The 25,557-nt window shown below is 44.1% G+C and overlaps 1 protein-coding gene across 1 annotated transcript in view; it reads left to right on the top strand.

The window, feature by feature from the left end:
* Window positions 1-25,557, top strand: part of HCN2 (hyperpolarization activated cyclic nucleotide gated potassium and sodium channel 2) — an 812,769-nt gene that overhangs the window by 458,044 nt on the left and 329,168 nt on the right. Inside the window, exon 3 of the mRNA XM_069647901.1 lies at window positions 14,984-15,145. Coding sequence (XP_069504002.1) covers window positions 14,984-15,145 — 162 coding nt within the window. The remainder of the gene's footprint in view (window positions 1-14,983; window positions 15,146-25,557) is intronic.

Below are 25,557 nucleotides of genomic sequence, written 5' to 3'. Positions count from 1 at the left end.
CTCTGCGCTCATTTGTGATTCGCCAAAATGTCTTCACTCTCTCATTAAATGACCGCTTACAAAACCATTCAGGTTCCGCCAAATTTGCTACCACTTGCAATGCCTCAGCTACAGAAAATTCTTGATCCCACATTTCCTTAGAAATTACTCTTTCTGCAGAGCAAAAATATCTGCTCGGCGCACTCCGTTCTTTGTCCTCACCTACTATATGCCATCTAGAAAGCCAAACTGCCCACACAGTTGTAATGTTTAGAAATGGTAACATCAGAATTAAAAAAAATATGTTTCCAACATTGAAAATATTCAGGTTCTTCATTTTGATGTAGTCCTTTCTCTATTTTGTTTAGTGCGGTGCATGCTGGTTTTTCAATCATTAACAGTATTGGGTATTCAAGGTGATGTCAATTGTCAAAGATTTCCAAAGTCTTTCTTTCATGTTGAAGTTTTGAGATTCGGATACACAACGGCCTGGTCTCTACTAGCAAGGGCTGGTTTGCTATTGTTAGGTGTGGGTGCATAGGCTTCTTTTAAAAGGATTTCATGAAGACAGTCAGACTGGGTGGGGCTCTACCTTTCAGCTGTAACCTATTCTGGAGGTCCTAGAACCATGGTGGTATGACTTCATAGCTTCTTTTGCCTACCCTTAGCTTTGCTGATTGATCTGATTCTGCTAGAAGGTGTGTTAATAGTTGTGCAAGGTTTTGCTCATGTTGCCTAGGGCTTTGAAGTTACTGTGTTGTAGCCGGTGCACAGATTCCGAAGCAACAGGTCTGTGATCAGTCTTAATGAGCTTAGTTCTGTATCTACTGAAGTGTTTTTGGGCCCCTATATTATACATTGATTTGCAACAGTCAAGTCATAGTATGCTGATTCCTATTCTGTGATCACTCTGAAGGATTGGGAGCACCTTGATCAGCAGGAGGAGCTAGAGATTAGTGATTTTCATGAGCGTACTATCGGCTGAGAGATCAGCATGCAATCTGACTCCCAGATTCTTTTGTTTTCCATGAAAGTGCTGGTGGTGCTCCTAAAATGTGTTGCTCTGTAAAAGGGTTCAGCACTTCACAAGAATTTCCATTTCAGGTCCATCTGGGCAACAGCTAATTTGTTCCCCCAATGGTGAATGTGTTACAGGTATTCAGTTATTGTATTTCGTAGTTTTGAGTTGTTCTTTAGACACAGCTGGATCACATCATACATGTCCCTCAGTACTTTATTAACAGCAATTTACCAATGGTAAATAACATTTCATTCTTAATGTTATGTTATTAATTTGTGAAGCGCACTATCGCAGCAAGGCATCTTGTCACTAGGAAAACAACAATACCCACCCGTCTGCTGTAACCTAAAGGAGAAGTGTTTTTAGCACCTGCCTAAACTCCAGATGGTCAAACACATGATTCAGGGTTGGCAACAGTGCTTTCAACAACCGTGCGGCTGCACACATAAAATGCCCGACCCCCAACTCTGGACCAGCTGAAGGTAGGAACCACAAGAAGTCCAGCAGATCGAGATGGAAGATCCCGATCAGGAACATAGGGGACAACTTTGTTCTGCAGGTAGTCTGCCCCAACGCCCGGCTTGGCTCGATGGACCAAGCACAATAATTTAAAATCAGTTTGTTTGGACACTGGTAGCCAATGCAAATATCACAGAGTTTGGGTAATTTGGGCTCCATAAGGAGCCCCCATAGCCACCAGAGCTGCCAATTTCTGGAGAAGCTGCAAACGCTGGATCAGGATCTTGGTTTGGGCTAAATACAGTGAATTGCAATAGTCAATTGGGCTACGAATGAGGGTGGCTACTACCAGAGGGCGAAAATCGGACAGGATAAATGGGAGCACCTTCCTCAAGATTCTGAGCTGGAAGTGGCCTGCTCTGCAGCCTGCTGCCATTTGCTGGGTCATAGACACAGCAGATGAGAACATTACCCCCACATTTTTCACCACTGACACTGCGGCTGGAAGATTCCCCAAAGAAACAGGCCAAAAAGCAGACACCCAGGGTGACAGACTAGAAGAAGCACCCACCACCAGAACATCTGTCTTGTCCCTGTTAAGCTTCAGCCATATCTGGTTCATCGAGCCGCCCACAGCCGTCAGGCACTGACAAAACACAATGCCATCTCAGCCTAGTCCAGATCTAACCAGACAAGGATCTGTGTGTTGTCGGCATATGAGTAGCACCTGAGGCCGTATGAGCGGATGAGACCCAGAAGAGGCTAGATGTAAACATTAAAAAGTATCAGGGACAAGGCGGACTCTTGAGGAACCCCACAAGACAGTTAAGAAGAAGAAGAAAAGAATGAAGATAAAGAAACGATTTGGCTCCTATCGGCTAAGAAGGATGTAAACCAGGCCAGGACTGTGCCCTTCAGTCCCACCAAAGCAAGCTGAGGCCGCAGAGTAAGATGGTCAACAGTTCCAAATGCCACTGACAGATCTAATAATATTAGGGCACCAACACTGCCCTTATCAACCAGCCTGGCCATATCATCCATCACTACAACCAAGACACTTTCAGTGCCTCAGCCAGACCGAAAGTCAGACTGAAAAGGATCAAAGAATCCTGAAGACTCAAGAAAAGAAGAAAGAAGAGGAGAAACCAATGCTTCCAGCATCTTCATAAAGAAGGGCAGTAGGGAAATAGACTGGAAACAAGATGGAAGTAAAGGATCAAGAGACAGCTTTTTTAGTAGTGGAATGGCAATGGCTTGCTTTAGCTCAGAAGGAATATAACCAGTCTGGCAGGATACATGAATAGCTTGGCAAATCCAAGGCTCAAAGTCAGACAAAATCTTTTTTCAGAACAGATAAAGGGACAGAGTCCGAAGGGGCCACTGATTTCAGACAGCCAAAGGCTTTGCTGATGTCCTCCTCAGAGAATAGAGGAAGCTGCAGCAACTTAGGGCGCAGCCTAGCTGCCGTGGCAGCAAAAGATGGAGCCCAAAACTCAGTTCCAATAGGGACTGACTGAATGTTCGACCGAATGGACTTGATCTTCGACAAAAAATAGCTAGCTACCTCATCACAAAATTCCTGTGTAGGAGTTGCTGAATTGGCCAATGACAATGCTGAAGATAGGGACTTTACCACAGCAAAGAGTTCTCTACGCTGGCTCAGTGCTTTATTGATTTTAAGAGTGAAAAAAGCTTGTATTGTCTCCCTAATTAGAGCATGGTAATCTCTTGTGCATTGTTCATAGGCTATTATTTCTGCCTTACCATAACCACAGCCCCATTTTCCCCTTGTCTCAGCCCTGGGCGAAAAGCCTTGAGCTCAGCCGAGAGCCATGTTTCAGACGGCTGCCTCCGAATCCTAACACTTTCAGAGGGGTCACAATATCTGCTGCTTTTCGCAATGAGGTAGGCAGAGCCGAGAGATGAGCTTCTGACATAAGGCTACAGCTGGTATCAATTAAGGAAACTAAAGCCTCCAGATCAGCCCCATGCCACTCACGTCATAGGGCTGTTGGGAAATAGGTTTTAGGGAGTACTTCCGGGAGTTTAAATCGAAATGATACTAGGTAATGGTCAGACCAGAGAACCGGCTCAACAACAGGACTTGATAAATCCAAATCTCTGGCAAATAGCAAATCCAAATCCAGAGTATTACCCAGTTTGTGGGTAGATTCTCCAACAAATGGATGAAAACCCATATCAAGCAGGCTATCAAAAAAATGGTTCACATTGGGAGTTTGCAGAGAATTAAATTTCACATTGAAATCACCTTGAATCATCAAGCGAGCATGTTGTATCTGCAGCTCAGCAATAAAATTCACAAATGGATCAAAAAATTCAGTGAACAACCCTGGCGGTCTATAAATAATCAGAAAAGACCATACACAGGAGGTGAAAGCGGCAAACCATAATAAATATGCCTACATTGGCACCAGATGGGGTAGATCGATACTCAACACCTTATATATGGTTTTAAAGATCATGGAACCATCACCTTCCGACCCCCGCCGATGCAAGGAGGAACGGTCCAGATGAATTATTCTATAATCAGGCGGAATGGTCTAAACTAATAATGGATCAGATGATTCTGTCAGCCATGTCTCGGTCAAAAATAGGAAATCTGGCGCCTGGCTGACGAACAAAGTATTAACGGAGTCAACGTGCACCTGAAGTGATCTAATATTAAGCAACATGGCTTTCACACAGCGCTCTCCTTCAACAGCAGACAATAGCCGAATAGTAGAAGGCATGTCCCTCCCTCCCGGGAATACCTTGCAAACACAAATCACAGCAAAGAAATCAAAACCCGGGGTGGAGGCAGGGGACTGTGGAAACCGCTTGTCATTAGATTACTCAAAGATAAGAGAAATACAGTAAAAGATTGATTATCTGGCACCAGTCAGGGCCACTGAAATTGGAAAAACTAATTTTCAAGATTACAGAATGTTGGTATTCCTGATGGTGGATATCCAGAAACCACAAGACCAGAAACCACAAAAAGGCCACATAACATAATGTCCTGGCCTCGTGTTGTAGATCTTCTCAGTTATCTGACCTCAAAAACTTTGTTTGATGTTGTTTTATTTACAGGAACAGGAGTATTACCAGAAATTATTGGTGCTGATTAATATAGGATTGTTCTGTGGTTAATGAAGGGCTGGATAATAGAGCTTTTATGGTAGTTCCTTCCTTTGTTTCCTGGTGCCATATATTCTCACTACCATAAGCAAACACAGACACTTTCATGTCCTGGGGTCACCTTTGGTAGTCTATGCATGACCAAGGCAATGCCCTCCAGATGCGGTTGTGTTATGTTATAGTGGTCTCAAGGGGATTAAATAGCTGTACTTAAAGGTAAAAAAGAACTATTTAAGTTAATGCAAGACTAGACGTGGTAGATGATCGCTCAACTAGCTAAGTGATGGTGAAAAATAATGATCTCCATCATTTTCTTAAACCTGGGTAGATTTCATTCAAGCCATAACTGGACAGGTTATCTATTCCAAATCTGGACGCCCTGAATTGACATCCTCTTTCCACTGGCAGAAATTAGAGTAAATCTAGGGACCTTAAATTGGACCCCTGTTGATTAGTGGATGTTCCTGTCTGGTTTATAAGGAGAGAAAAACCATGCAAGGTAGTTAGGGGCCTTTCCAAACAAACTGCGATGTGATCCAACCTTGCAGATAATTGTGGCCTGTACCATGAAGCTTGTGCACTATATGTGTTGAATATGCACAAACTGACCATTGCAACACATTTTTTGCAGTACTGAAAGTCAATGTATTTGCTTATTCGCAGCCGCCCTATAGAGAGAGTCACTATAGTCCACATTGTCTTTTTCTATTGATCTAGCAAGCATGCTTACATGATACCCCTGTAATAAGGGATGAATATGTTTGAAAAGCCCAATATAGTGGCTGGTGGTGCTCTCTAAATAATTAACTGAACTCCCATGGTCAGCTGACAATCAAAGATAATGCCCAGAGTTGTCACCCTTGGCAGGACTGGGAGCACTGCAGTGTTAATAGATAAACAAGAGCCTGGTTATAAATCGTCTGGCCATATTTGTGTGTGCAATTGATTGCCAGTTTGGTCTTATTACTTTTAGGGCCGAGCCAATTGGATGCCATTCACACCTTTATGGAATAAGAAAATCTATCCAATTTTTCTATTATTTAGGGACCAGTCACAAAACAACTGTGAATTGTCTGTGCAGCAATGATATCACACACTTACTGTGTGGAGTAGATTGTGTTAATCTTTATTTAGTGTAGATATTAAACAACACGGGGGACAAGCACAACGCCCGTGGGATCCATCACAGCATCTGTGTAATGATTGTATCTAACCCAGAAAGGTTTACAAAATACAGATTGTTTGAAAGGAGTGAATCAAACCATTGAATCGTGCCATCCAATACCTTGACAACAGATTGCAAACTCTCTAAGATTGTCTAGTGGTCCAGGGTGTTGAATGCTGATGAAATATCCAACATGATATGGAGCATATCCTGAGGCTTATCGACATGCATTAGCACTTCTTCACGCACATCTGATATGCCAGTCTCCGTATCAGCCCTAGCCAAAAGCTATACTGGTGTTTTTCAGGCAACGCCTTCCTTTGACACATGTGTGAAGTTATATCATCACCAACTTTAAGAGCATATTTCCCAGAAGTGGTATGTTTACGATAGGTTGAAAATGCGTCAATGTATCTGGATCAAGTGAGGGCTTTTTTTTAGGATTGATGTGGTTCAACAAGTATTTAAATTCTAAGTGACTCGGCCCTGATCGAGGGAGTTGTTGGAAAATGTTGTAATAAAGGAAAAAGGCTGCCAAGGCAGTCTTTTAAAGTAAATAGCAGGCATGGGTTGTTTGCCCATGTAGTGGAATTTAGGTTTCAGATAATACTTCTGCTATTCTCAAATTTGACAGTTTGAAACTCAGGGAATCCATCCTGCTTAGAAAGATAACAGTTGGTCTCCTAATTGGCACAGGATATATTGCTATCGAGAAACTCAACCACCTCAAATGTAGAGGGAGGGGGAAACATCAGGGATGGTGCTACAACTTCAAAAAGAAAAGTATCATAGAACATACAGAGCACAATACCATGAGAGAGGGCAAAATATTTTTAAAGCACTATATAGAAAGATCATGGACCTGAGATCAGCAGAACAGAAAGGTGTTAATGTTTTTCAAAGGTGTGGTGATATCCGATATTGCATAATTCCATTGGAAGGCTATCCCAAAGCTTGGCAGTGTGACCTGCTCCTCAACGACCAAAGGCTCGCGTTTGACGAAAACATTCATAGTATGCTTGTAGTGGTCAAAATGAGTTGTGCCATTTTAGATGTTTTATTTAAATGGAGCCAATGAAGTGTCTTCAGAATTGGCGAAATCTGAACATGCTCTGGCAAATTCATGACAAGGCGAGGAACTGCATTTTGTAGAAATTGCAGGCAGTAGATAAAGGCTACAATTGCACCGGTAAAGAGAGCATTACAATAATCCATTTGTGTGCCCACAATGGCCATAGACACCATAGTGCAATGAAAATAGAGCTTTTACGCCCTGGCTGGTGGGCGCACATGGGCTTTAACGGCCCACCAGCCTTAGCTCGGGCTGTGGGCTGTTAAACCCCAGGTCCTCTCCCCAGCCCGGCGATAAAGCTATTCACACCCTGTGATTTACAGGGGTGGGAATAGTTTTCATTTTTTTTCTTCTGACGGAAAATCAGCTCACTCTGAGTCCATCTTCTATTGGAGAGAAAATATTTTTTTTTTAAATGCCCACCGTTATTGAAACGGAAGAGGGACTAGGTCAACATGTTCCAAAATGGCCCCCATCATAAGAAAAGGCACCTAGTCCCTTTTCTATTTCAATGACGGGCAGACAGGAGGAGATCGGGCACCAGAGCTCAAGACTCCAGTCACGCAGGTAAGTTGCGGTGAGTGGCGGGGAATCAGTGATTTGGAGGGGCGGGGAAGCAACATGTGCTCCCTGTTGCCATGCCAGGTTAGAAAAAAAAGAAAGAAAGAAAGCGCCACCCAGTGAATGTCCTCGGGTGGCTGGAACAGCCAGCGGGGATTGTTTATTCTCACCTGCTGTCCAGCCACCTGATTGGTTGATTCACCCTCCCCAGGTGCGCATCTGACAGAAGCAGCCTAATTTGTCGAAGCAACATTTAATGAAAATGTGCGTAACATAGTGTGTTCGTTATTTGGGAGGACATAGAAAGAGCAGAGTCAAAAGAGACCCCAAGAGCATATACTGATTACTGGGACTTCATCCTATATCTGGCTTGGGTCTTTCCATAATTTATGTTTTTGGTACCCTTTGCAGGGGTATCTCTTTGTGGGTGTGCACCCCAAATGTTATAATGATTGAAGTTAGCTTGTTGAATATATTACAATAGCAACCAGAAGTAGCAGTGCTGACCAATACCCCACATGACTTGATCCTATATCCTGGTAGTGACAACTCAGGCTACAGCGCTGTCGCTTAATAATAAGAAGAGGATGGGCTATAAAGTGAAATCTCTGTCTTGTCTTTATTTAATCCCAGGTAGTTTCCAAACATCCTAGATTCTATATGCAGAAATATGTATGGAGTTTTTACTCTGAATGGTATTTCGGTTGCCTTCCAGCTGAAAAATAATTTGAGTGTCATCTGTGTAATTCTCAAATACATTCCAAAGAATATCATGAAGAGGAGTCATATAATTATTAAATAAAATCGGGGAAATACATGCTCTGCTTGGGGTATTCCATGCTCTACAATAACTGGATCAGATAAACATATCCCTAGTTTTACCCGCAAAGTTGTGTTGCCCAATAACGAGTCTTTCAAAATGAAAATATCTTGATTAATTTTAATGCTGGTATCTGTCACAGCCGACACGTGGTTCGACCTGGGGTTGTTCTCAAGGCAGCTTCTTTGAAAAGTCTGTTTCCCTATTGATGGTGTCTGCTGGAATTGTTCAGTAATGGTTTCAGTTTCCTGCCCCTTATCTCACGGAGGTTAGTACGCTGCTTTCATATCTATAAGCCAGTGGTATTGTTCCTCCACACTTTGTATTACAGTATATTCAAGCACGTGTGACCTTTCCTTCATGGATCAGTTTGCTTCTTGCTGAATCTTATGTTTTACATTATTCTACTGTCCCATGGAGTTCCTCCTGTCAGATGCTTATAGGTCCCAATACCTATTTCCTCAGTATCGTAGTCCTCAGGCTTTATCCTACATGTTAGCAAGTCTGTGTCATCTGTGACAGATACCATCATTAACACTGCATTGCACATTAGCAGTGTTCAAGATATTTTCATCTTGAAAGCCAACTGAAGGACACTAATGACCGCTGTCATAGCGCTGTTTGTCAGCATCTAACCTAACATTTTCTTGAGAATTCTGCGAGGGTGAGGGGTACCTCCCAATGCTGATACTGCTGCAGATGACACAATTATAGATTAGGAGAATCAACGCATCCTTGCAAGGTTACATCCCAACGCTAAGGTAACTGCTCAATAAAGAGGGTTGCCAAATCTTGACAATTCTTCCCTTCTCCCCAGAGGGAAGCCATTGAGGCTAGGGAGGTGAGCCCGCTAAGCAAGACCCTGCCTAAGGGTCTGGTCAAGCGGGACCATACTGGTAGTGACTCCCCTCGTGGGGACAAGGACTCCCATTCAAAGCCACCCTGTCTGCATATATGAATGTTGAAAGATTTTGGCATTCACTGTTATAATCATAATCAACAAAGATTCTTCTGCCATGATCAAGGAAGACAGATACAATTCCTTTTTCTCCAATGACGTGTATATGGAGAGAACAGACTGTGAACGCAGGACGGACTCCTAATGAGCGAGGAGAGCAACCGCTATGCAGAGGCGAGCCTCTGTAGCAAAAATGTTCTTCATTCACAACAGTGGTGGTGTGAATGAAGCGAGACCCGCTGGAAGCTTCACGACGGGTGCTTGGACCGAGCAAAAGTCTCTTGTCAGGGAAAGAGAAACGATGGGAAGACAGCCTTCTTCTTTGGTGGTGCCACCACTGAAGAGCCATAGTGGGCTTGTTGCCCTGCAACCAATGCCGTGATCAGAGACAAGAAAGGACTCTGGGTTCTTGAGCTCCACCCAGCAAGCACCCTTTTCTGCTGAAAGAAGTACTGACGGGGAAACAGGCTCTACTGACTTGTGGCTACCCGTGAAGCCTATGACCATTGGTTTACAGAAGTACCGAAACTGACGCAGGTACGAGAAACAGAGAGAAAGGAATAGGCACACGGCCCGATACACGAATATTGTATACCAAGGCTGGAATAGCTGTGAACAGCACGAGAATGTAAGAGATGCTAAAATGCACACTACCCCACCAAAACAAGAGTGAAAGAAATACTTACATTGTATACCAAGGCTGGAATAGCCACCAAAAGCACGTAAACATGAGAGAAGGTAATGGGCACACGGCCCCACAGCCCCACTAAAACAGAATGAAAGAGATAAGAACATTGTATATCAAGGATGAAATAGCCAACCAAGCTAATAAAGACGGACGGATGGACACACGTCCAACGGGGAAAAAATTGCAGAGGAAGGTGAGTGCCCTGCAGAAAGGCTAGCAAAGTGCATGAGGCCACGGAAATTTGCAATACCTAAGTGGGCAGACGCCCTAAGTTAAATACTATAATTAAACCTGAGAAAGGTACAAGAAGAAATAGTTTCCTTTGTCAAGGGGGAGAGTGAAACTCATGCAGAAGATAATTATAATTTTTACCAGAGGCGTTGCGAGGAGGGTCTGAGGGGGATATAGCCCAGGGTCTTTTGGTTATAGCCCCTGATAGAAGCTCAAGGGCTACAATCAACAGGCTAGTTAGCCCTGAGTCCTGACAGTCCAGACATTAGTGTAGCCCCAGATCTTTTCCAGACCTAGCAAAACCCCTAATTTTGACCAAGAGACTCTATCTGAAGATTGTGAAGAGGATACCATTGTGTTCTAAAGGAACGTTTAGACTAAGAGCAAGTATGTTTTAAGTTGGGTCAGGCAGAAGCCCACACCGAGGCTGTTGTTCAAGTCTCCCCTTTTCTCTTTTAGTTCGGTGTTTTTCTAAAGTGGCGGGGCCAGTTAGTTGGATAGGATTTACACAGAAGACTTTTTACTTTGGACTTGACGTGCACCCTTAACTTTAGTTTTGCTAGGTTGGGAACTTCCCTCATAGTGATACGGCTAGTTAGGCGTTTTTTATTTTTATTTTGTATAAACATCTTTTACTCCACCACACGATGCAGTAGCTTTCGGAGAAGCAAAACTGCTTTCTCAAAAGCATTGATGGATAATGGTGTAATCCAGTATATCAGAGGCTGCTGATAAGTCCAAAAACACCAGAACATCTGGAAAACCCTGGTCCATGATGCATAATACAGAGTCCTTTATAACAGAGTGCCAACTATGCACCTATTTGATGACAAAATCCGAATTGTCTATTCCCTAAGAAATACAACATTTCCAAAGGAGGCTGCATTTGGATGATAGCAGCCTGATTAAGCACTTTCAACAAGAAAGGAGAATTAGATATTGGGTGATAGTTGGCATAGTGCTCAGGGACCAGGTACGGTTTCTTTAGAAGAGGTCTAACTAATGCTTGCTTAAAATGATCAGGGACAACTCCATCTAGAAATTATGCATTTACACATTTTGTAATTGCAGGGCTGATTAAATCCACACAGTTGTTAATAACGGAGTATCCACTTTAGTCCTCCGTACAATTGGGAGGTTTAAGAATAAGAATAATAGTTTTATATACTCTATGGAAATGGATTTAAATTCAATGTGCCAGTCGTCACTGTCGTAAGAGACGAGGTATGCGTATTATAGTTGTATCCTCTTGGAGATCATTAGCTGCACATTGTTCTCTGGTTGCCGTTCGACACAGTGATCTGTGATTGCATGATAATAAGATTCCTAATTGTAAAACTGTTATTTAAAAAGTAAGACTGAAGCAAATTACACCAAGCTTGTGCTCTCCATTATCTTAAATAATTCTCTAGTGAGTTGGCTGCAGAGTGAGTCTGTTAGACATAAATTAGTTTTTAGGTATAATGATAACTGTTTTTTTTTTTTGTGTCAGGTTTTTTTCTCACCTGAGTCGAGGCGCTAGAGGTAGATGAGGAAGCATGCCTCTGTCGGTTCCGTTGACATAGACTTGAGTCCTGAAGAAATCAATGCCTCTCTCTAGGTGCAATGCTGCCCGTCAATAGGACCCAGGCCAAGTGACACCCTGAGTTAGACTTCATGCAAGAGTAGGGAAAAAACCCTCCGAAGAGGGAAAAACCCACAAGATGGATACTTTGAAGGTTCAAAGCGGGAGCCAGGATCCAGGAAGCAGAGAGCTGTGATCAATACACTAGGAGGTTCAGACGTGGAACGGGAAATCAAGGAGACTGGTAAAAAAGGTAAGGAAGCACAAGGATGGACCAGAAAAGAAACAGAACAAGAGGAAGAGTGCTGAGCTAAGGAAGGGAGATTACCCTAGCATTGACACAATCAGTGTCTTCAGCGGCAGTGCATTAAGTAACTGCCATGTTCTTCGTTTCCATGGAGACGTGAAACAACACATGAGCAGAAATGGTACAGCCATGATGGAGAGAACGACGTCCCCGATCCACCATCCACAGTGGGTGCCATCTTGGAAGGGAGACTACAAGGTATTCTTCTCAGAGGAAATCTCCAGCAGTGCCATAATGACCAAGAAGGCTGATTCATGACAGTTTGTCGCTCCAGTTCAAGATAAAAGTTGTTTTGTTCATCAGGGTTTCTTCTCCATTCATGTTTTAATGGACGCATCCTATTTTTTGTTTTGAAAGACCAGCCATACACGAGTTATTTTGTTACAGGTTTGATTTTAACATCTTTTGTTAGAATGCGGACTAGTTTGTCTATAGTTTGTGAAAGACTGTAATATAGTTATTTTCTATAACTTATGTTGTGACATTCTTTAGCATCTGAATCTAATTTTGTTAGCCTTGTGCTTCATTTATTAATGGTTATCATCTTAATGTTCGTATATGAGATGGTAATGGTATCATTACAAGGCGATAGAACAGAGGGAGAGCGAGTTAACTGAATGAGCACTAATGCATGGCCCGACCAGTCGACTGGTAATATGCAGTATTTATTAGGCATAATGTTATATTTAATGAGCCTGTCTATAGTATGGCCTTAAAAGTTGGTAGGCACTAAAGACATCAAAGACATGCCAAGCCCTTCAAGAGATGAGCAAAAAAAGAGTAGCTAGCCCATCATTGAGTAGTTAAAATTCATATTAAAAGCTCCTAATAAAATAAGTGGAGTGGCCATTTTGATATGAGATAAAATAATTTCTAACAGTGACTGGGCAGAATTGTCACAGCATTGAGGGGGCTGATCAACTAATAACATCTGAGCAGTGGGAAGGGCAGAATGAAACTCTTGCAGTCTGAAATGCTAGTACGCAGATTACCTCTAGTAGAAATGGAGTCTCTTAAAGTACAAGCAACTCCTGCTCCTCTATTGTGTTTCCACCGTTTAGTCAGCATTGTATGTCCCTCAGGAGGAAGAGCGGTGAGAGTGGGGCCAGAGTATTCCTTTAGCCAGGTCTCTGTATTGGCCACATAATCAACACTGTGCTGGATAATGGTATCATATCTCTTGACATAGTGGCAATGGACGGATTTGTCATTTATGAGGGCTCAACGTGAGCCACACTAGCAATGGGGGCGGGAGGGTCAGCCATTGGCGAGAGGTGCCTTTTTGCCTACCATGGTCCCTTGAAAGTGTGATCACCTGAATTGCCTCATCAGACATCTGAAACACATAGCATTGAATAGTTTAGTGCAGGGGTCTGCAACCTCTGGCTCTCCAGATGTTTTGGACCATGACTCCCATGATCCCTCACCATTGACAATGCTGGCTGGGACTGGTGGGATTTGTAGTCCAAAACATCTGGAGAGCCAAAGATTGAAGACCCCCGGTTTACAGGGATGCATTTCCTTAGAGTACGATGGGGGGACTGGGCACTGTATGGCCTTAATTGGAGTATTTCAGTCAAAGGTAATGGCCATAATATGATCAGCCTACTCAAGATGAGCTGTTGGATGTTAAAGACTTCTATATTTAAGCAATAATACCTGTAGCGGTGGTCTGAATCAGTAGTTAATGACCCGGGAGCCAAGCTATAGGCCCTGATGGGCTCATGCAGGGGTTATAGCAAGATATGCAAATGTGTGAAGCAGGAAAGTTGAGGCAGGTCTCTATTTTAATCTTAATTGTAATGGGTTATTTATAACGCACTTAATACACAGAGGTTTCTAAGTGCGGACCCAGGGATTGAACCTGTGTTCCTGCATGCCATCTTGATTCCAAGACGAGCGCATTGCCCCTGAGCTATTCTCCCGAGTCTATATGGACAGAATGTTTTTTCTGCCGCGTTGGAGAAGGCTGGTAGCATCTTGAACGCCCTCTGTGAAGATGTCAATGCCTAGCGATGTGCATGATTGCTCCGAGACCACCTGCACAATTACCAGTGAACGGAAGGGGCTTGTGAACATTTACAAGGACATGCGTCGAACAGAGGGGTGAATGAGTGTTAAGGGTGTAGTTGTGCTTTTGGGGTGGAAGATTGGTGACAATGTTTGTAGTGTAATGAGATAGAACGATGTAAGGAAGGGGTTGGGGCTGAGGTGGGTTTGTAGTGGTGATGGAACACTTGGGTTAGGGTGGGACAGAGGTTGTAGTAGTAATGCTGAAAAGGAGGTGGAGATAGTAATATTAGGGTAGAGGTATTGCTGGTGGTGACAGCCCTGATAGCAATACAACAGACTGGCATCTCTGCAGAGATCTGGGGGTGGTGCTGATGAGATACAGTGAATGGGGGCGGGGGTCCTCCTACAAATGTGTGTGTGCAACCCACAGGCTACATGTCCTAATAGCAGGTATGATACCTTTCATCTGCCTGACATTGGAAAAGTGAGTCTGATTGAGGTGGTCACTTACCTGCCGCTCATGTGTGGTGATGAGAATCTGACAGCTGCTGCAATGACAGCTGCTGCATAATGACAGCAGCTGCTGCAATGACAGCTGCTGCATAACTTACAGCTAGCTTCCTACCTTCCTACCTAGCCACAACTGTACCCATTGCCCGGACACCCTAGACATGCCCTGCTTCCAGGTATATGTTTGTATATAATCTTTGGACATAGCTCCTGTTCTTTTTTGCCGCTGTGCCTTTATATGCTTATGCCTGTATATAGTCTCATATATGTTTGCTCCTTTTACCAATGTATTGTATATACTCATGCCAAATATTGTAACAAGCTTAGGTCTTCATGTAACTGTTGCGCCCGGCTACCCACGGGTTTGGCGCGCATTAACAAATAAATAAACAAACAAACAATGAAAAGCTATTATCTTTAGGGGAACCTAGACTCGCATGCACTATCAATTCATACTGTTGCTTACAATAATGCACTATATATTTCTTTTTGTCCAGATTTTTCACATGACCTATGACCTGGCCAGTGCAGTGATGAGGATCATCAACCTGATTGCGATGATGCTGCTGCTGTGCCATTGGGATGGCTGCCTGCAATTCCTGGTGCCCATGCTGCAGGAATTCCCCAGCAACTGCTGGGTCTCCATCAACAACATGGTGGTGAGTAGCAGCCTTGGCCTCAGTCCCCTCAGGCGTTCATCCCTTCTCTCCGCCAATGCCCAGGCCTGAACTGTGCCAGCTCCTTCCCTCCCACGCTAATGCTTGCACCCATCCTTTCGCCCCAGCACTTGCCCTATTCTCCATCAAATGTCCGTCCCAGACAGACCTCCTTTGCCTAAGCTGCTGTCCACATCCCTGCAACTCTCCTCTGCCCACGCCAATTCCCCCAACTCCCCTTTCAGGCTCCTCTGCAGACACACTGCTATCCTCTTCCCACAGGAATACACAAACCCAGGTCTCTACATGCCCAGGCCTGTTGATAGTGTATTTTCTTCCATACTGTCCTTCCCAGGTCTATAACCACCAGTTCCCTTAAACCCTTTAAACCCTTCACCCTGCCACGCTTTCAAACGTTCCCCATGTTTTGGTCTATTTTCATACCTTTCACCAGCCATTCCTACTCCCAAGCCTTTGACTACACCTACCAACACCCCACATAGCTTCCCTTAACCCCCTCTTTCCAGTTCTCCCTGCCCTGCTCTCCCTCTATTTTCCTTGCTCCAGCCATGCCTCATTTCCTTCCTTCCCTCCAGACATCATGTAAGTAGTAGGCTTCCAGGACTTTCTTGCCTAGGGTTTATCCCTGCAGCCCCCCACACTCCCCGGCCAGCTCTGTTGTCACCCGTTTCTTTTAAGGATACTATATGATGACAAGCATCTCCTTGCACCCTCTCCTGGCTAAGCCTGCTTCAGTCTTTGGGAAGAGCGTTGATGCCCTTGTCATCGCCTCTCTCCAAGGATCACAACTGATGTGTGTTGCCCTCTCCACTCCTCCTTGGATTTGCTGTCCTCGCCTGCTCAGGCCTGGGGCCATCCCTTTCCTCCAGGGAGCTCACATGGAGGTGGGTGCCACCCGCAGCGCTCACCTGCCCCGTCCTTTGTGGGTCTTTCAGATGTCCATCACTGCCTATGCAATGCTCTCGCTCTGGGAATCCCACATGCCTGTGTGCCAGTATGAGGATCTTGTGCTGCTTGGCGAACAGCTTTCTTAGGTGTTCCATGTAATAATGTCCCCTCAAAAGTAACCCCATGCAAAACAATCACCGAAAAATGGCCGTTTTTTGCTGGGACATTATTAGTAAGAACATGCAGGGGAAACCCTTTTTTCATGGGAGGCGGGGGGCATCCCCGCAACCCCCACACCCCCTGTCCGTATAAATATGGTCACCTATATAAAGTCACCACAACCTTTTCCCGGCGACATTCTATACGCTGACCATATATATAGGGATCTTATTACCTGATACCTTCTTAGGATATTGCATCGTACCAACAAAGAACTTTCCCTCTGCAAGGGAAACACCTAACCACTACATGCCAGATACAATTAGGACACCAAAACATCAGCATTGGTAAAGAAAAAGGAAAGAAACAATTTATGAAGATAGCAACACACCCAGTGTCATTGTCCCTTCCTAGACAGTTGATGTTTGAATTATACAAGTGCGGGAAACAGATATGTCCGCACATCAACATGTCTAATGGATAACATTGCTGTAGCAAATGTTCCAAAATATCCATAGGGACGTATGGAGCCCAATGTTAGTATATTACTGGGGTCTGCAATTTGACTCATCAGATTATTTGGATTACGCCTCCCATAATCCCACTCCATTGACTGTGTTGGCAATGATTGATGGGAGTTGTAGTTTAAAGGATAGTTCCGGGACTTTTTTTTTATTGTCCCTACGGGTCGGCCATGTGTTTGTAAGCATAAATCGGTAGATCGTAGGAAACTTTCCTATGGACCTTACCCGACTTTTCACCCATTATCGCACTCGAAATCAGCCTCCATTTTGTGATAATCCTATCATTCCGCCGCATCGACCTGGCTCACCTGCCTTTGCGGCACTAAATCAAATCCCCCGCCCCTGAAACAGACTTTATCAAAACATTCATATTCCCCGCCTCTATCCGTGACGTGACTGAGCTGCGTAGGCAAACGCGCCCAGGCGTCTTCTACGCGACTCCACACAGACCCCGGAAATCAACACAGATCAGCTCACAATACAGCGCACCACAATTCGGAATATGAAACTGTACTTTGAAATCAAACCGCAAGATTGTAAATGTGGTAAAGTACATTTATTTGACATCAAATGTTTAGAGAATATTCAGCGATTTGCATTTTTATTTGCTCATGTTCCAAAAAGTTCGTATTGAGGAACGCGATGGTCCTTTGCTGTACACAGGGTCTTAGAGCATCTCACAATACAGCACCACAATTCGGAATGTGAAACCGTGGTTTAAAAGCAAACGGCAAGATTGTACATTTGGCAAAGTACGTTTATTGGACATCAAATGTTTAGAGAATATTCAGCGATTTGCATTTTTCTTTGCTCTCGATCCAAATTAGTTCGTCTTGAGGGAAGCGATGTTCGTGTGCAGTACACAGGGTGTTGGTTTACGATAAAAATAAGCTCTTCTGTCGCACTGATAATCGCATGGCTGTTCCAACAACGAGGCACTAGGCCACCACAACGGTAGGTATGTTGCATCTAACCGTTAGTACCGCGTAAGGGCATACTTGTACTTGGCGATCGTCCCATAAAATGGTCAGGGTGGTAACGTTGTTCACGCGGAGAAGCAACTGGCGGCTGTAGAAGCCGTCCGCCGGTGTCTGGTACTCGTGACACAGACAGTAGTGAATGATGTACCTAAAAACATAAAAAATGAAATTAGTCTCACCATCAGATCCTTATTAAAATTATTCATTTCATAGCGAGGACAGCGCTACTGGGTGTACACAAGTGTTTAAAGGCGTGGCGAGGCATGGAGGGGGGGGAGTGGAGTACAAGGTAAGTAGCATAAAATAATAAATAAATAGGGCCAGCTGGTGGCAAGTGCAAGGTAAGTGCAGAACAAGTGCTGGGAAGGGGGGGCTGTAGGATACTGAGACAGTCCCCCAGTGCAGGGGTTGACAGGGAGGCAGTGCAGGTGGAGAGTGGAAGGGCCCAGGACCGAGGTCGCAGACAGTGGACCAGTTGTAGCAGGGGAGAGGGAGAGAGAAAGCAGAAGCAAAGAGGAAGGTTTTGAGGTGCTTCAGTAAAATCAGATGGTTCTCCTCCAGATAGTGCGCGGTAGAAAACACTATGCCACATAGAACGAACAAGTACAACTGAACCCGTCTTTAAAGCCACTGTATAGTAATGAAATTGCGGTATAAACTCATCAAAAGTTACTTACATTATATTTGCATTTTCCATTGTGTCTCTGTGTAGGGCAGACCCGAAACACCACTCCTTCTTTGCCGACGTTACTTCTTCTAATGAACGTGGCTCATCGTTTCGTTTCTGAAATTTTATTCATTATCTTTTCTTAGTCTTTCAGGATGGTCCCGGCCTGTCAAGGTCAAATCACAATAGAACCTTATATTGGGTCGTGGGCCGTTCCGCCACCCGAGCAAAACATCAAAGCAGCTGACCTTCACTTTGAGCGAGCACACATTTCTAGTTAGCTCCAGTTAGTGTAAGGGCATCTTGTCTGCGTGCCTTTTTTTTTATTGTCCCTATGGGTCGGCCATGTGTTTGTAATACGGAAACATTCTATAATTTTTGTAAAAATGATTTATATTACTGTTTGGTTTAATTGCAATGGGCCTGCAACATGAGGAGACTCGAGAGAACAGACAATCGAATTACAATCATTTAAACCGTGATGTGTATTTCTCAATGAGCTCTGCTTTAGGTGGACATGGAACAGAGGCAATGTTGGGTGGCAATGCAGTTGTCCCCTGCATAGGTTCGTTCACCACTCCATGTATGTGCCTATCGAGGACATCTACGATAAGTCTCTCAATAAACTCATATTGCATATCCTCAAACACTGGTTTGATCACCCATTGTTTACTTCTTTTAGTGAAGGCCTTATTGTAGCGAAGCGTCCCTAAAGTTCCGGTCGTCCTACTTTGTTGACGGCCAACATTATGGTTATGTGCCAAGACCGCTAGAAGAGTCCGATTTATCATGCCTTCCATGCCAAAATGCAATCTTTTGGGCCTGTACTTTAGGCACATATTGTGGAACACCTCCAAATCTCCTGTGTGGCAGAATTCCGTGAGTCCCCTCAAATCTCTTGTTATAGTTTTATCAAATACAATCTTTTCAATGGCCTTGTGAGTGGGTGATGAAGGAATCAACCACTTCTTCTTCCGTGCCTCCTCTGTGGACAAATGGCCATGTTCACATTTGTGGAAATGCTCATTTGTCGACCATCGATGTACGTTGCTACAGTGCAACATTACTGACCGCCATTTTTCCAGTAGAATTTCCAACGACCCTTCACATGTTTTTGAGCTCCACCAAAGATGGTTGCTGATTGACTTGGACCACTGTGAAATACCTTGCATATCTTTTTTTTTTCCTGCAGCCGACAATTTTTTATTGATTGATTTTGCAAGATGCCAAACGTCAAATTGGTGATTTATATTTTTGTACTGTTCTCTCATTGTCTTGGCAATTGAAACGTGTCTGTCCGTGGCTATCAGGTCGATCACCATTCCCCGCGATTGTAGTTCTTGCAATGATGCTACAAAGCCAACTTTCTCCATGGCCACTGAGGATGTACTTTGTGACACCTGCACGACCACCGAACTCACAATTTTCTTACTTTCCATGTCCTGAAAGTGGTAGGTGCAGTACTTGGCTGAAAATCCTGGACTGTCGCATTGTCCATCACCGGCTAGCCTGAAGCGTTTGCCCGCGAATGTACTTTCCATTGACATTTTTTCCATTCTCCAAGCTTCGCTGATGGCTGGAAATAGATAATCGGTTTGGTATTTGTAGAACTGACTTTTCGCAATGAAATGGATTCCCACAAACTGAAAGAAATACTGTAACTTTTTAAAACTTGAACCACTAAAAAGTGCGGCCGCTGCACAAAGTAGATTGCCTGCTGGCAGTTGCCCCAGCATGGGTTGTGCAGACCATGCGAACGGATGATATTGTGTACAGGTGGCATGTATTTTAAGGTTAGTGCCTCGAATTGCACGAGTCACATTAATCAATGGCTCCCCACATACTTCCCCACCAACCCAATGCCCACATTTCCTCATCATAATAATATCCATCAAACAGCTATCGAATACAATGAATTTGGCCTCTTTCCTTATACTGTCACTCTGCATCCCAGCTGGTTCGGCCTGTAACGTTGAGGACATGTCACTCGCATGAAAGGTACAATCTCTGATATCGTCTTCCGCTATGCTGAGTGATATTGATGGTGTTTCATTGTCGTCCACTTCATTCTCTTCCATTGCAACATCTGTTCCTTGTCCGGAGATGGGAGAAAAAAACAATGTCTTCAACTTTCGCGTGCTCTTATTTTTTGCGGGTGTGGATTCTGTGAATTGATCTACGACTGCATCCAAACTACCAGGAGGACATTCACTATCAATGGCTGGTGGTGGTATAGCTCCGTTGTCAATCACTTCATATTCTTCCCATTGGCACGATGCATCTCCAGTCTCAAGTCCCTGCCAAAAGGTTTGACAAGCAACATCTCTCGTTCGCTTCACTGTCTGTGTAGATCTAGTTCTTACACCCACTCGCAACTAGAGGACAGATTAGAAAAGGGATGTTCAGTTTAAACACAACTTACAGTATTGAACTATTGACAGTGAAAGACAACATAATATAGTGAACAGGACACTAACCTTCTTTTGCTTTCTTTTCTTTGAAACTTTCTTTCCTCGAACTTCAACATCTGGACGCTGTTGCTCCGACTCGTGTGTGCATGTCTCCACTTCCTCTCGCGCTGCAACGACTATACTTTCATGATAAGCACATCCATCACTCACTGAGGCTCCATCGACTCGCTGAAACATAGAACTTTCATTAGTATGTATAATAATATTGAAAACACAAAATGTACTTGGGGACCAATACCCATACGTACATCTCAATAGCAAAACACGAATGAACGCATTGTGTAGAACATTCAAACGACAATAGTTCACGCATTGTTGATCTAGTTAGATTGAACTGTCAAGATCCATACCTCGGGCTCCGCATAGACTTCCATTGATGATATTATTGAAGATGACGCTTCAGCAACTCCCTGAAACACAGTAATTGCATTAGTATGGTTTTCTATTTTGTTTAAAAGAACATAAACTTTCTGCAGGCGTCAACGGCTCATCTAAATAGACCTGCACAAATGATCAGTTGTCTAAAATAAATAATGGATATCCAAATATGATTCGATTTGCTCCATCGTTGGAAGTGTCACCACCCAGAGATCTGCATCAACTACTAGGGGTGATGTTCTTGTTGAAGAAGCTCCGTCAGCTCCCTGAAACATAGTACTTGCGTTAATAAAGAAGGAAGTATAGCGGATGTAATCACGTCATTTGATCTCGCATGATTGATCTGTCAGTATCCATACCTCGAAATGCATAAGAACATCAAGGGACGCTGTAACTGCGGTGCACACTTCTGCAAGCTGTTGCGCCGACCCGTAACTGCATGCTCCCCCTTCCTCTTGGACTAATGCTCCATCGACTCCCTGAAACATAGGACTTTCATTAGTAATGAACACAATATTGAAAAAAGAAGACACATAGGAGGGCGACGACAGAAGGACATACCAATGGCTAAAAACGAAAGAAACATTGTGTGTAACAATCACGCTACAAGAATGCAAGATCTGATGATCTCCATCGATGGAACTGTCCGGAAACGTACCTCGAGCATCTGAGTGACATCTACAGTTGTCGTCAATGCGTTGGACTCCTCAGCATCTCCCTGAAAGACAGTACTTGCATTATTTTGGATAACAATAATTATAACTGAAAACAAAGACTAGAGGACGAGTACTGTGGTGTACCATTAGGTAAAATAATTACACGATCAATTAAAACTATTGATTTACATGCCTAAAACAAGTCAGTGTCAGAATAGCTAAGTAAGATTACCCGATAGGCGCTTGAAGTGGCTGATGACTGCAATAACGACACGGATGGAGAATCTTCAGCCTTCATATTGAGTGGATACATAAATGGGGAAATTATTGTTAGCTAATGCTACACACTACCGCAATGCCGAGAGATAAATACGTAAACTTGACTCACCAGTGGAGGGATGTGGACGAATAGAGTGGGAATAGCGGTTGAGAGCAATTTTCGCCTCGCTCGCGGTGTTTTCGTCCTTATTAGCAATGATGTGGAGTACATGTCTGGGCTAAAGTGCCTGCTGCAGATGCGGTATCGATCACCCCTCTTGTCCGCAAAGACTTCTAGGACTCTACTTTCTATCTCAGAGGCTGGATATCCGCAATATCGGACCCATTCTCTTATCTGATCTATTGTCTTAGGGAAAACATGCATTATAGTACCTTCAGATTTGTTATGGGTCTTCGAAGGGCAACCGCCAATGGAACAGGCAGGCATTATGGAAAGTTCTGAAAAGTAAAGATCAACAATTCTCTATGAATACCAATGTGTTAAAACATTAAATGACACATAAAAGGTTCAATGCAAGGTCCGTTTTGGTTCTTGGAACTATACATGTTATTCACATGCGGATAAGTATTTCAATAACTTTCAAAAAATAGAAAAAGTAATTTGACTAAACTCAGAACATGTGACTAGTTCCTTGCATGTACTGTCGTGAACGAAAAGAAAACATGGATGCAATTTGATGACTACTAGCAAATAGATATAAATTAAAAAATTGGACGCAAAATGATTATGGTACATGGACTTACCTTGACGAACAAACAGTTAGATGCAGGGATCAGAGTAGTTTCTTGTCGTAGAACAGGGAGCAGTTCACAGGTTGCAAACTGACGAGTTTGCTCAAAGTGGTCACGGAAGTTCACAGAGATGAAGAGCAGATAACCAGCACCTTCACGGGTTGACTAGCAAAGCGCAAAGAAGTTCTCATTAGAAATATGAAGTGGGTTATAAAGAATTCGAAACAGGGGTGTGTTTGTGAATGAATGACGTGTATATGTCGTGGCATTATGCGGTCTGCAGGGGGCCGTCCAGCGTGAGCGGGGATGCTTGGCAGGAGACACGGGGTCTGGAGGTAGACATGGGAACAACAACCCATGCTCTATAGACCACTTTGAAGTGTACATGGTCTTTGGCACCTCTTGGCCTTTATCGCTCCCTGACAGCTCCACTTGCCAGCACAAGTACCCCGGTGCGAACTGCCTTTGATAGGGCGGGGGGTGGATCGGGGCGGTGGTCGTGCAGACAAGACACAGGAAGACTCGTGAATGGAGACACACTTATGTGGATTGCAGGGGGCCGTCCAGCGTGAGGGGGGATGCTTGGCAGGAGACACGGGGTCTGGAGGTAGACATGGGAACAACAACCCATGCTCTATAGACCACTTTGAAGTGTACATGGTCTTTGGCACCTCTTGGCCTTTATCGCTCCCTGACAGCTCCACTTGCCAGCACAAGTACCCCGGTGCGAACTGCCTTTGATAGGGCGGGGGGTGGATCGGGGCGGTGGTCGTGCAGACAAGACCCGTTTGCCGCAGGGCCTCACCAAGGAGAGGCCATCTAACTGAATGTAAGAGGATGGCTGCAGGATCTACTACATGGAATGCAGGGGGGTGAGTTTATAAATACCTCACCCTCCCAGGAGAATATACACTAGATTCATTTAAAAAATCAAAACAACCATTGTTAAAATATATGTTGGGCTTTATTTTAGATTTTAATTAAACATAAATAATAAACATTACACATTGTAAAGTTGAGGTTGCAGCACATCGAGGGAAAATCCGCGGTATTGTCCACTGTCACTGGGGAAATGTTGTCTAATGGCAAGTACCGCACAGGCAGGTATTACTCTCCGAACGCGGTGTCCGAGCCTCCCGTGAAGCCACCAAGTGAAGCAACGATAGGCCACCAGCCTGTACCACCTGTGAAAAAAAAAGATGCAAACTGTATTAAACTGACCAAACTTTCTTATCAATGTCGATTCAGGTAACACATGTCATTTTTCTTAGAAAAAAATTATATCTAGAAAATGCACTATATGGAACAAATTTACATGCGTTCGAATGATATGTAAATGTAATTTTATATGTGGGAGACGACCATGAAATAGTGGTGGCATCACTGACATCACAAACAGAGTATACTTACTCGTTACTCGGATTACGCGGACGAACAGTGCCGCGAAGTTCGTGCATAAGCACCATCATTATCCTCAACACGGTCCGTGAGAGGCAGGCTTCCCTGAACTCTGGCAGCTCGGTGATGCATTGCGGACTTTGCTCGCCTTCCTGCAGACTTTGCTCGCTTTCCGAAATGTAGGCCAAGCACCCGGAATTTTCACGGCAGCAGCAGTTCTCCTCCTCAGTTGGCATTAGCTCGCACCGATTGCACGTGCACCAGGTGGAGACGCCGTCCATGCGACATGGTCCAGGCTCTTCATCCGTTGACTGGTCCTCCCAACTGCCGTCCGAATCCCCATCGTTTTCGCGTGCTTGACTTTCCAGTAGTTCTTCCTCGGTGTACTCGGGCTCGTACATATACGGCATTATTGTGGCCATTGTGCGGTAAAGATAGTAAAATAATTTACAGAGATGGTACAGGTGTTCACACGGGCTACAAGCGGCGAAGGTAGCTGACCAGAGCACTGAAACGAGTCACAGAATACTCAAAGTAACACAGAGAGAGGAATGGAATCGAAAATCTGCTGCTGTGTGTTGTGAAACGGTCTGTTTATACTTATTGGGGAAAGAGGCGTCCTGCCATTTCCATGGCAACACGTCAATAGCTGAGGCGCAGCGATTGTTGACACGAGACGTGCTTGAAATGGGCAGTACGCGTCTGCTGATGTCAGGCTCAGGGGCGGGGGATTTGATTTAGTGCCGCAAAGGCAGGTGAGCCAGGTCGATGCGGCGGAATGATAGGATTATCACAAAATGGAGGCTGATTTCGAGTGCGATAATGGGCGAAAAGTCGGGTAAGGTCCATAGGAAAGTTTCCTACGATCTACCGATTTATGCTTACAAACACATGGCCGACCCGTAGGGACAATAAAAAAAAAGTCCCGGAACTATCCTTTAAGAAATCTGGGCAGCCAAAGGTTGCAGACTCCTGGTCTATTAGGATGTAAGTGATGCAAAGGTCGTAGAACTTTTTGATCAGAGTAATGAATAGTAGCCCAGAAGTTCTGGGGGTGGGGGGTTTGGGGGTAGGTCGACATACAAGCTGTGCATTCCACAGTAAAGCAGAACTAGCATAGAAGCTTAGAATTTGAGGTTTTAATTTGATGTTTTTTCTGAGTGGGGCTTACAGACAAAATAGTGAATTCTCTCTCCTTCATCATTCACCTTAGGTATGCATGTTAGGTGGACTCCAGATGGATGTTGGGTAGGTCATGATTA

Source organism: Ambystoma mexicanum, chromosome 1p (genome assembly GCF_040938575.1).
Source record: "Ambystoma mexicanum isolate Mex_15411 chromosome 1p, UKY_AmexF1_1, whole genome shotgun sequence".
NCBI classification, from domain to species: domain Eukaryota; kingdom Metazoa; phylum Chordata; class Amphibia; order Caudata; family Ambystomatidae; genus Ambystoma; species Ambystoma mexicanum.
The sequence above is the reverse complement of the archived record's forward strand: the minus strand, read 5'-3'. Positions and strand labels throughout refer to the sequence as shown.